The 12,898-nt window shown below is 38.1% G+C and overlaps 1 protein-coding gene across 2 annotated transcripts in view; it reads left to right on the top strand.

Moving 5' to 3' along the window:
* The window catches only part of LOC111869152 (protein BCL9 homolog), a 76,577-nt gene that overhangs the window by 44,970 nt on the left and 18,709 nt on the right, over window positions 1–12,898 (top strand). Inside the window, exons 5-6 of one of the 2 annotated variants that reach the window (XM_023860407.2) lie at window positions 2,682–2,861; window positions 12,013–12,337. In XM_023860407.2, the coding sequence (XP_023716175.1) occupies window positions 2,682–2,861; window positions 12,013–12,337 (505 nt within the window). The remainder of the gene's footprint in view (window positions 1–2,681; window positions 2,862–12,012; window positions 12,338–12,898) is intronic. The other variant, XM_023860408.2, reaches the window with a different exon arrangement.

The following is a 12,898-nucleotide window of genomic DNA, read 5'->3' as shown; positions in this document are numbered from 1 at the left end:
TTTTTTGCAGTCTGTAACAAAATTGAAATACAAAGAAGATTCTCAAAGGCGAAATTATGAAGAGTAATTGATCATATAAAGAACACACTACATTTCTCCAGAGTTGTTTCTGTAGGTTGAAAACACTAAGAACTGAGTTACCACATGTTGGTAATATTAAGGCAGATTTCTCTTCCAGTAACAGAATATGTATAGTTATGGTTTCTAGCCTGTCTGTAAATTATAGCTTGAAAACTTAAATAGGCCTTCATCCCATCGTTTTTGGCCGTGTACAGTATGACATGAAACAGATGTACCAATTCTTTAATTGTATGTATGTATTTATTAGTCCACCATAGATCCATAAGAAATTACAATTTCAGCGGATGTAGTTACCGTCAATAAATGTATACAGTCAGCCTTGCAAAATTGTACTAGTTGGTTCAAATATGACCGGGACTGGGGGTTTTTTTTTTTTGTAAAGAAGCCTCACTGTGCAGCAGCTGTGCGACCTTGAGAGAGTGAAGCCACAACCTCCACCCTCCCTCCTGTTTGGGTTAGAACCTGTTCAGTCCTGTTTGGGAGTTGCTTGAGTGATGAGCGAACAGAAGGTACCGCGGAGCATGGAACAACGCATTGTGATCAAATTCCTCGGAGAAAACATCCTGTCTGCTGAAATTCACCACAGACTCTAACAACAGTATGGGGAAGAGTGTCTCTCACGGACCCATGTGTTTGAATGGTGTAAGTGCTTTAGAGAGGGCAGAGAACGCATGGAGAATGAACTGCATGATCGTCGGCCGCGAACATCCACCACCAAGCCAAACATTGATCGTGCAGACACACTTATTCGTGAGAATAGGCGCATCACTATCAAGGAACTTTGAGCAATGCTGTCCATCAGTGTTGGTAGTGTAGAAGACATCATGAAATACCACCTGAACTATCGCAAGGTGAATGCACGGTGGGTAGCATGCACTTTGACAGACGTGAACAAAATGGTGTGCATGCAAGTTGTCAGTCGTCTCCTACAGCAGTTTGAAGATGAAGGTGAAGCATTTTTGAAGTCTATACTGACCACCGATGAAACGTGGGTGGACTACTTCATTCCCGAGTCCCAGCAATCATCACGCGAGTGGCGGCATACCAGTTCTCCCAAACCCAATAGAGTGTGGAGGAGCCGTTCGGCAGGAAAAGTGATGGCAACGTTCTTCTGGGACTGGCAGGGGGTTATCCATGTAGACTTTCTGACAGATGCCAGAACAGTCAGTGCAGCTTATTACTCAGACCTCCTGGCAAGAGACGTGAAGGAAAAGATCCGATCCAAGCGGAAGACAGGTGGAAAGCGGGTAGCCTTCCTTCAAGATAATGCACGCCCCCATATGGCCAAAACAACAATGGAAACCCTCCGGAAATTGAAATGGAACCTTCTGACACATCCGTTGTACAGTCCTGATTTGGTTCCAAGTGATTTCTACCTGTTCAGAAGGCTCAAATCAGACTTGCAAGGCATGTGGTTTGTGGACAACGACGCCGTCATCCAGAATGTTCAGGAGTGGATATGCCACCAACCACAAAACTTCTTTGAAAAGGGCATCAGGATGCTTCCAGAACATTGGAGAAACTGTGTTGGCTACGGAGGGGAGTATGTTGAAGACTGACATGTGCAAGTAAGTGTTTGGCAATTTTGGTTTAAAAAAAATCAGTCCTGGTCATATTTGAACCACCTTGTACTTGTCCAACAATTACATGACAGAAAATTATATGAGATCAGCTGTGCAATAGGGCACATTGTCTAATATGCCACAGAACAGAAGAAAACGTATCCAGAATCACATTAAATTTTTAGTGCATACTGTTCCTTCCATTGAGTCCTGTTCAATATGTTTGTTGGTGTGTGCATGTATGTATATGTGTAAGTGGGTTAATGTGTAGAACTTAAAAGTCACAGTCTTGTATGAATCCATATTCAGACATGCTATTTCTCACTTAAAAAATCATATGCTATGGATGCCAATTTCACTGTTTAATTTTTACTTTTAATTTTATACAAAGATAAAAGCACAACCTGCATTATGCCTTGAATCATCAGATATGGGCTACTTTCAAGTGTTAGTAATCTTGCATAACATAAACAGATGACTGGTTATCAAATACCATTACTGTTATTTTGTTTCCCATGCTGTTTAACATTTATATTCAGTATTGCAGGCTGCTTTTGAATGGAAGTTTAAATTTTGTCCACTCCTCCAGCGTGGATAGCTCAGTCAATTTAGAAACTGGCTATGGGCTGGATGACTGAGGGGTCAGAGTTTGAGTCCTGGTAGGATCAAGAATGTTTTCTTCTCCATGTCGTCCAGACCAGCTCTGGGGTTCACCCAACCTCTGTTGCCTGGGTGCCCTTTCCCCGGGGCATGAAGCTGACCCCACCAACTAGTGCCAAGATCAAGACAATATGGATCTATACATCCACTCCCCCATATATGCCTTCATGGTGTAGTGCGTAAATAATTACGCACAGGGATAACTTTCTCTCTTATCTTGCCACTCCTCCAGTTTGTTCGTATTTGTGACATCAAATATTGATTATGGGTTTTCTGATGCGGGGAAACCCTTTACTTTTTTGGATTGCATAGTGGTAGTGCCCACTAGCATCTGTGACTGAGCTGTGAGTATGTACCCAATTATAATTTATCTCACAGAAACACCCTCTGAAGATGAATCAGTTCAATCGACAGAACCCTGCGCAATGGCTTAACAGTCTGGCTCAGATGAAGCAAAAGGCAGGTCCTGGTGTAATGAAGGGCCTCAACCCTGGCGGGGTCCAGGGTGACATGGGAGCAAATCCCAGTTCAGGGGGTGGAATGGGAATATGGAATCAGGTAAGCAAACGTGCATGGTGGTAGTTATTTGCGATTACTAGTTTTTGCACGTTTCCCCTTGTTAAATTATCATTTTGGGATCTGTATAAATTTTTTTAAGGAACAGTACAGGACTCCTCATATGAGGCTCCATTGCACATATCTCATGAAGTTTCCATGTTATGTAATAATAATATGAAAATCTTATTAGGTATATGCACAGTGTACATAAATGTAAATTTTGAAATTAATTGCAAAATTTGAGGAAAATTTTGTGTATAAAAATGTTCTTTATTATGTGATCACATCACCACTTTCATCCTCATCATAAAGTTTAGGAATTCATACAGGGAAATTGACTGAATTTCAAGTGTTCTTCTCATAATACCCAGTACATGGACTGGAAAATTAACTGTAGAATATTCCTACATGTAACATATGTGTGCATAAACAGATCATGCATAAGAAGCCCTTAATCACTGAGCCATTTCTTCCATTATTCTTAGAATAAATTCCTCCATTAAAAATATATGATCATTGATTATTCCAAATTGAACATTTTGCACATTAGCTCACAGTCTTTCCAAGGTACTTGGAAGGTTTGCTTTAAACAACTTCATATGTTTATAGGACCAATTTTTTGCTTATCATATCTTTCTGCAGTTGGACTAAATATATATAAAAACATTTATACATGCAGGACTTTTCACTCTGTGATTTATGATACTCTTTAAAGTAATGTTAAATGTGAGGCACAGAGAGGTCAGTATCTTCTTCCCACAAAATCTTTGTACAATATATATTCCTTATTATATATGCAGTGTTGCAGCACACTGGTATGACACGAAGGGTCTACAGGTGTGCCATGGAAGTTCGGGTGAAGGTCGAAGAGAAGCGAGAAAAAATGAGGAATACAAAAATTGTTGAAATCCATGATCATCGTTATTTTTAAAAATAAGACAATACTTAGAATTTTAGCTATTGAACTGTTAAACACAATCTTATTACAGTGGAACCTCGCTTAACAAGCACCTCTCATAACGAGTAATTCGCATAACAAGCAAAACAAATTGTAAAAAAATGACTTGCTTAACGAGTGACGAGAGGGGAAGTCCCGGATTGTGCGCTTGCTACATCAGTCTGTGTTTAGCACTCGTTCCTCTAGAATCTTAGTGTCGCTTGTGATCACACATTTTTCCAAACTTGTGTTCAAACATATTGTTTGCGATTTTTTTGTGCAAAGTTTAATAACCCTTGCAAAATTGTCCCCGAAGAAAAAGCTGCAAAAAGACAGCCATAAGAGAATAAAAATGACCGTAGAAATGAAACATAAAATCATTGAATTGCGAGAACGAGGTGTGAGCGTGGCTGATCTAGCACGCACATACAATCGGTCTACATCAATGATTTGCATGATTTGGAGTTGCATTGTGTTTCACAGCAAGAAGTTGAGGAGGAGAGTTTGTCAGAGGAGGAGGAGGAGGTAACAGCAAAGCAATCTTCTGGCACAATAAGAGAAATTCTGAAAGCATGGGAAACTGTTGCATTGTACATTGAGAAGCATCACCCTAATAAGACAGTGGCTATGCGCACTACGAATTTATTTAATGATAATGCTGTGTCGCATTTTCACCAAATTTTGAAGTGTTGGCAAAACAAACATCTCTAGACAGTTTTCTAGTAAAAAAGAATTAGATATGTATCATAAATAATAAAATAATTGTTTCGATTTGTTTTTCTGCAAATCGAATTCGCATTCCAGGTTGGTTCATTCCGCACAGAAGAAAAGATGAAGATGATTCACGCTCCTTAGCAATGTATATATAATTTTCTTTGAATAAACGTTATACATAAAATTTTTGAGTATTTTTTCCGGCATGGAACGCATTATCGTATTTTACATTAATTTATATGGGAAAAATTTTTTCCGCATTACGAGTAAGTTTCTGGAACAAATTATGCTTGTTAAGCGAGGTTCCACTGTACTCATCTTTTATGATAAATCTCTGTTTAAAAAAACTGATGATGTGCCTTGACAGTTCTGGTGCCGTGAGTTGAAAACTGTTGAAAAACTCTTATATGTAGCATCATCTCAAGGAAATAAAATTTACATGTAAATTTAAAATTCTGAGGCTCTAGTAGGTTTTTAAGAAAGTGCATAACTGTTCCACCTGCAAAATTATACATATTAGTGCCAAAATCATCGATGTTTTCCCGCCGACTCCCCCCCTCCCCCAGAGAGAGGGGGTGGAGATATGGTTTCAGAAGAGTAAGGAACTTCTCCTTAATGTACCATATTTTGAAAACTGAAAGCTGTATCTTTTCCTTGAGTAATCTGTATCATATCATGAGCTGTAGTTGTAATTTAAGGCAGCAGACAAGTGTGTATGTGTTTGTGCGTGCATGTGTCTATATGTATACACACACACACACACACGTGTGTATATATATATATATATATTTTGTGTGTGTGTGTATTTTACATTACTGAAGGTATTTAAATTTTAATGCTTCCATGACAACAGAAAAAGCCACAATTTAAACTTTGACCACTGAAAACCTCAAATCTCATATATTATTAGTAGGGTCTTCATGTTCCTACAGTTTGTCATGAATTTGTGTTTAGGACTTTTATTTGGTTATGAGATTCATATATTTTTGGTGCATGCAAAGTGATTGACGAATTCTGACAAAAACTAATGTTTTGAATTTTCAACTCTCCAGGAACATGCATGAGTAAATGGCACTCATTTTGCTTTTCTAATGAGGGAGCTTTCTGTATCTTTTCACTGATGTATTGCATGCTTAAATCCATTCACAGAAAAAGTTGTTAGAAGAAATACATGTAAGCAGAGAGAGAAAATTAAGGTGTGTGACTGTCTGATCATTTGTAACCATGCAGTAATTCTTATACCTTTTGACTGCTGTTTTCAGACAAATTAACTTCATTTTTAATGATGCAACTGCTTCATTCAAGTATATTGTGACATCAGATGAAGTTCACCTTAAAGGAATTACTATGGCTACTAATCTAATACAACTACTTTCTTATGTGATGTAACTTTATTTATATTATTGTACTTTACTATTTTCTAGCAATTTAACCTTATTGTCTGAAATGTAATATGCTGGTCCAGGCATAACACTCTGTTTTATTGACCAACACCATTTTCTTATGTAGAGTGTCTTAATTTTGTCATAGTGGTTTCGGGGAGCCAACTTATTGATTTATCAGTATATTTTTCTCTCATTGAACACAATGAGTTCCTTAACCTGTATTATCTGAGAAGTCATCCATCCTACTGTTTGAATCTTCATAACGTATGCTGTTGTAAAGGCATTGTTAAATAAACTAAGAATCTTGTATTATGCATTATGTATTATGTTCTTGTGTTATGCATGTTTGAGTTTTAGTGGTCTCTAATATCATGTACATTAGTGAGTAACTAACTAATTCTCTGGTAGCACAGTGTGAAGATTCAGCTTTTCTAATTTAAAAAATTTGCAATTGGTAATGATCCTAAACCAGTTGCAACAGTTTTCCATTTTTATGGCAGGATCTGTCTTAATGTTATCCATCCAACACCTTATTGGTGTTCCAAGGGGCCAGTATCCAACAGATTTCCTCATAAAATTCTGTATACATTCTTTATTTTCACCCATCACACCCAGCTCATTGTAGCCTTGTAGATTTGGCTATACTGTCAGTGATAATGACTTGAAAACTAAGAACAGTAGTAAATATTTTGATCTTGAATTTAGTAAAATTCTCACATTAACAGTTCTGAGTTGTCATTGTGGATTGATTATAAATATTAGTTCATAGTTTCTATTTGAGGCAATCTGCAAAAACAAAATATACTGACAAGTTATAGAACTCTGCTGAAGAGTCACTTCTTTGATGGGATGGGATGTGATGGTTAATGAATCTGCATGAGAAAAATTCACAATAACTTAATTTTTGCTCAGTTTTCACGCTTCTTCAGTTTCTTACTTATTTCCATTTTCTGCTTCAAAGTCAGAGCAGCATGTTTTCACTTTAGTGAGACCTGAGTCCACTTGGTACTGCGGCTACTACTGGCCTGTTATATCAGCCCAAGATGATAGATGGTGGTGATTGTGGAGCACTTGGCTGAATGAAGATTGGCAGGGGAAATCAAAGTACTAGAAGAAAACCTGCCCCAGCACCTCTTTGCCCACCACAAATCCCACATGACCAGACCTGGCCTTGAACTCAGTCCACTGTGGTTGGAAATTCAGTGTCTAACCACCTGAGCTATGGCATGGCCCCAATGTTTTCAGTTTAGTTCTTGCATAGGAGTCTAATGTGATATAGCAGATTGATGGGTGAAAGATTTCAGGTTTGCTGTAATGCCTCTACTGCAATCACAGATCATTGAGACTGTAATGGTGCCATTGTGAGGGAGGGCAGTTTGTAATGCTGCTAATGGCAGCTGGGAGAACTGCAGTGTGGTGGATGAACATATGCACATCACAACTTTGTTTTGTAACTAAATTTATAAAAGTTATGGGTTTTAAAGTTTTGTTGGATGCATGAGAATTCTGGGTGCTTAGATACCAGATTACCATATGTTTACTGTACTAAGGGATTGAAAAACTACATATATATCAAGAGAGTGGGGAACAGACTGGTGAACCACTATCTTTTAAACCTCTGATTACTGAAAATAATATTTAAATGCAAAATAGTGTCATGTGCTAGTGACTAGGCATGGGGTTTGGACTCATAAATGAATTTGTTGAATGCTTATAATTTACACACACTGTAGATCACTGCAACTACAGCACACATAATAAAGTCTTCTATTATTTGATCATCACTAGTCATTGGTAGGTAGTGGCTGCTAACTGTGAAACTCAGGGCTGCTAATTGCCGACTCTGAAGTTCACCTGACGGTCAATTCCCAGTTCGTGACTTCTGACTTAGACAAAAGTCATGTTACCACCAAGGGTGTGTTAGCCAGTGAAGTCTTGTTGTCAAGCCCCATCTGGGGCAAAAGACCACATTTTTGTTACTTTCAAAGAGCAGTATGTTGTTACAGTGTCTTCTTTTTGTGAAACTGGAGTATTTTTGGTAACATCTCCATGACAAGTTTTGTGAAAGCACCATGTTATCTTGGATGTAAGACAAGGTTTTTTTTTTTTTCAAATACTGAATCTTAGAAAAGAGGGCTCAGGTCATGAAAAATAAATATGATGAAAATTATTATGAAGAATAACCCTCAGAAAAAAACGGAATATTTAGTTTTATCAAAAACCTTTTTCTCCCTCCCTGATTTTGTCGTTGGAAGAGCAGGGGGTTGCCCTATGTTCGAGCTTATATGATATTGTATAAAAGTCCTTTTGTTGGCCACAGCACCACATTCTTCTGTTGTATTGAAATTTATCTTGAACAGAACTAAATGGTTTGTATATGTCATCTAGAACATGCTAAGTGTAATAACTCTGCTGGAAGTGGAAGGTGCAATGGTTTGAACTGGGAGAGTAGAAATTTTTATGTGCCCTTTAGTGACAGAAGGGACTCCTGACTTAATGTGACCACAAGGGATACTTATAATTGATGTTTCCCTTAATCTATCAAAATGTGCATTAAGCCTAGGAAGTATCCTGGTGAAACCTTTATATACTCTAGAGAAATGCATGCAGAATCTTAGTCAGGGACCCTGAGTAGGAGAGACCAATTAGAAGACTTGTGTGTAAATGGTATGATAATATTAAAGTAAAATATATTTTAAACAAGGAATAGGATTTAAAAACGTGGACTGGATTTATTTATCTCTGGGTAGAGTCCAGTGGCAGGCTGTTGTGAAGACAGTAATGAACTTCAAGGGTTTCATAAAATGTGGATAATTCTTTGACTTATTGAATGAGTATTAGCTTTGCAGGAACTCTGCTCTGTGAAGTGAGATTAATTTGGGAAGTATGTTTCCAGTCTCCATAACATCCTCCACTGGCAAAAATATTCAGTGTGTTACCTTCTGATGAATGATGCAGCAGAACACTACTAGAGTTTTAGAGCCAGCTTCCATAACTTCATCACAGATTCACCCAAATATACCAGTCTTAGAACCACTCATACTCTTCCTGCCATTTGATGCTGCACTTTTCAACTTTTCCCACCTCAGTTCCAAAGGACTTAGTGTTTTTCTTTGTGTTCAGGAACAAATCCTTGCTGAAAATGCTGCCTGTGAAACTACAAGACTAACAAGATCTTTATGAACCGTGAAAGCAGAGTCAATTCCTGTATGAATATCAATAACTGTACCCTATCTATGATGCTATTACTTTCATCCATTGCAAGTGCATAACAATCAAATGATTGTGTCCTCAACATACATTATTCAAACCTAACAGGTTGATCTAGAGGTAACCCTGAAGATTTGTTTTCAGTGGGTTCTTGAGCCATATCTCTGTGGGACAGTCACAGGCAATGCTTTACATGGTTTTGTCAGTCNATTCAAACCTAACAGGTTGATCTAGAGGTAACCCTGAAGATTTGTTATGCTTTACATGGTTTTGTCAGTTCCTCCACACAAATGGTGGCATAATACTGTACTTTGATTAGGCCATGACCCCTTCCTTGTAGTTCCTTTCTAATTTGTCATCCCATCATCTGATGCTTACTAACTAACTAACTACATGGAGCTGAGCCCGTCTTCAGAAGCCACCAGTTGTGCAGCTATTCAACAACTCTGCAGCATTTTATGGAACCAAAAGGTTCATTGCCATGTTCAAGAGAGCCATCCATTGCTCCCTATCCTGAGCCAGATCAATCCAGTCCATACGTCTTGGTCTTCCTAGTAATCTCTTTCCTTCTTGCTTTCCCACCAATATCCTACATGCATTCTTCGTACCACTCTTGCTACATGTCCAGCCCATCTCACCCTCCTTGGCTTAATCATTTTAATTATACTTGGAGAAGTGTACAAGTTATGAAGTTCATTATGTAGGTTTCTCCAACCTCCCACCACTTCATATCTCTTCAGTCCAAATATTCTTCTCAGCACCCTTTTCTCAAACACCCACATTCTGTGTTCCTCCCTTAATGTCAAAGATCAATTGTCACGCCCAAACAGAACCACAAGCAAAATGATAGTTTTGTTTATCATAATTTTTATGTGTTTAGACAGCAGACAAGAAGAAAAAGTTATCATAATTTTTATGTGTTTAGACAGCAGACAAGAAGAAAAAGCTTCTGGACTGAATGGTAGCAGGCATTACATGAATTCAATCTCCTCTTAATTTCCTCCTGAATCAGGTTTTGATTTGTTGTCGTTCAAAAATATCTGAACTGTGCCACATTTTCAAAACATCTGTTTCCTGTTATTGTGTCATGATTTGCCCTGCATTCTGGTGACAAGACAGCAATATATACATAGTTTTCTCTGTGTTTACTTCTAGACCAACCTCCTTACTAGCATTAACTGAAGTGTTTTTCTTTATGGTATCTATGTTATCACCCAGTAGATTCACATTATCAGCATAGACAGCAGCTGATGTGTCCCGTTTAATTTCAGTCCCATCTGGTTTTCCTGCACCTTCCTAATGGTATATTCTAAAGCAAAGTTAAAAAGCAGTTACGATAAAGCATGTTCTTGTTTTAGACCATTGTGGAAAGGAAACTTATCAGACAAATGTTTACCTATATGGACTTTACTATACGTTTCGTTTAAACATATTTTAATCAGCGTAACTAATTTCATGGACTTTCTTGAAGTCTACAAATAGCAGGTGTACTGTCTCATTGTGCTTCCATTTTTCTCCAATACCTGACGAATGCAAAACATCTTATCTGTAGTTGATCTGTTATGTCGAAACCCACACTGATGATCCCCAATAATTTCATCTACAAATGGACTTAACCTTGATAGAAGAATATTGGATAACATTTTTATGAAGTTGATAGCAGTGATATCCCCCGATAATTATTACAGTCAGTTTTATCACCCTTCTTATGAACTGGTACAATAGTAGACTCCTTCCACTGATTTCCTTATTTGATATAGAGTTAATGAGTTTATGGATCCATCATTTGATTGCTTAATTTTAATACTGAAAGCATCATAAAATAATGCATGATAGGATTTGGTCAAGAAAATTTGCTGTAGTTCTTCTGTACATATTGTACAAGTTCAGGCAGACAGAATGACATCTTCAGTCATGCTGTTTCACAGATTATAGCTAGTAAAAGGCCTTCCTGTTTCTGCATTTATTTCGGCCACTGCAATTCACTGTCACACTCTTGATTCATTTTGATGCATTATCTCTTGAAAATATTCTGTTAACGAATCAGAGAAGCTTTCACACTCAGATTTGCCTTTATGTTAACTGGTAATGGCGCTTGATGATGTATTCCTTCATAACATATTGTTTTCTGGCAAATAAGGCAAACTGGTTTACCTTGCAGTAAAGAAGTATTTCCTAATCCCATCTTCTCTGAAGATTCTGCATTCATCACAAACTTTCCCTTTCCTTGAAGCCATGATTCACTGTATAAAACACCTTATATACCTCATGAGTACAGTACAAGTAAACCAACATTTTTGCAGTTACACAGCAACTTCTCAACACAGAATTACAACGATTGGGTTTTTTTGTGCCAGAGTGAATTGTTCTGCCTTTACTTACTTCACCCTACTAGTCCTTCCATCTCTCCCTCCTATCAACATTCAATAAAAATGAATCCTTCCCTCTTCATTCCAATCACTCACATGTCACATGGATTATAGTTAGAGGTTACAATATGCCAAACACACTCATCTTACTTCCTTATTCCGTACTTGTTCTTGTGTCTCCATATTTGTTGGATCCCTAGTTTATGAAAATGTATAGACCAGCTTCAGAAAAAGGATCTATGTGTCACTGATTGCCAACTCCTGCACTAGTTCATTTGCCATAAGGTGCAGGCATCCCCAGACTTATGTGACAGTTGTGTTTCCAAGAGTGCTTATGTAACTTCAAGTTAAATAACTCTATATTTGTATTATTCCTCTGCTTTTAGTGCATTAATTTTTCATTGGGAAATATTTAAGTTATCATCAGTACCATTCACTTTAGCCGTGTACAAAGGCAAACCGCGTAAGTCAGAGGAGACTTGCAGTCTGCATTCACATCCATATTTTAATTTCTTTTCTTATGTTCCATGTTGAAGAACAACAATATAATGAACAACATAAATACAGTGGGCAGTGCAGCCAATTCCATGATGCAGTCGTGTGCCAACAGTGTCCTCAGCAGCTGTCCTGTCTCCAGTTCTCTGACTCCAAGCAGTGGTCCTATGAAGGCCCCTGGTATCGATAGTCCATGCATGATGCCTGGTTCACCAAATGCTAATCCCATGATGGCTAGTGGGATTGGACATCACAGTCCTAGCATTTCCACAGGCACTCCTGCCATGATGCCAGGAGGTGCACCTGATATTGCAAGCAGTCCAGTCATGAATCCCAACAGCAGTGTTCCTCAGCCTACTCTCACAGGTGACAGTGGCAGCAGAATGATCACATTTTCTAGAGCACTAATTCGAGAATAGATTTAATTATTAATTTAGAAGTACTTTTGTGATACCTCTGATTTCTGAATCTTATATACTTAACCCGTTGCCGTGGTTCGTCGTGTATGTTTCGTCAGGGATTTAAATCGTCTGGGGGGGTTCGACGTGTATGTTTCGTCCAGCTGCACACGTATGTTATAACGCCCATAATAATTGATGGTTTTGCTGTAGATTGTTAGATTTTTCACTGGCCTGTTGTCAGGAGGACTGTATTTAATGACACACGCGTTTAAGAGCGCTAAGTCGTCGTTACATATGCCTGTCTTGCAGCAACGTTCCTGTGGCTATTGCGAGCTGTTTCTGTTATGAATGATGTGTTTTGTTTGCTCTGAAGCTATAAACACCAGAGACTGATATGTGCTGGTGTTTATAATATCATATTGCCCTGAGCTGGCTATTCAATTGGAATTCTTAGAAGAGGGATGTACAAAAGTTTATGCCTGCAAAATCGATTGCTTTCGCACAGTACATAGCACCCATTTCTTAG

The sequence above is a fragment of the Cryptotermes secundus genome, unplaced genomic scaffold, assembly GCF_002891405.2.
Source record: "Cryptotermes secundus unplaced genomic scaffold, Csec_1.0 scaffold821, whole genome shotgun sequence".
NCBI classification, from domain to species: Eukaryota; Metazoa; Arthropoda; class Insecta; order Blattodea; family Kalotermitidae; genus Cryptotermes; species Cryptotermes secundus.
The sequence above is the reverse complement of the archived record's forward strand: the minus strand, read 5'-3'. Positions and strand labels throughout refer to the sequence as shown.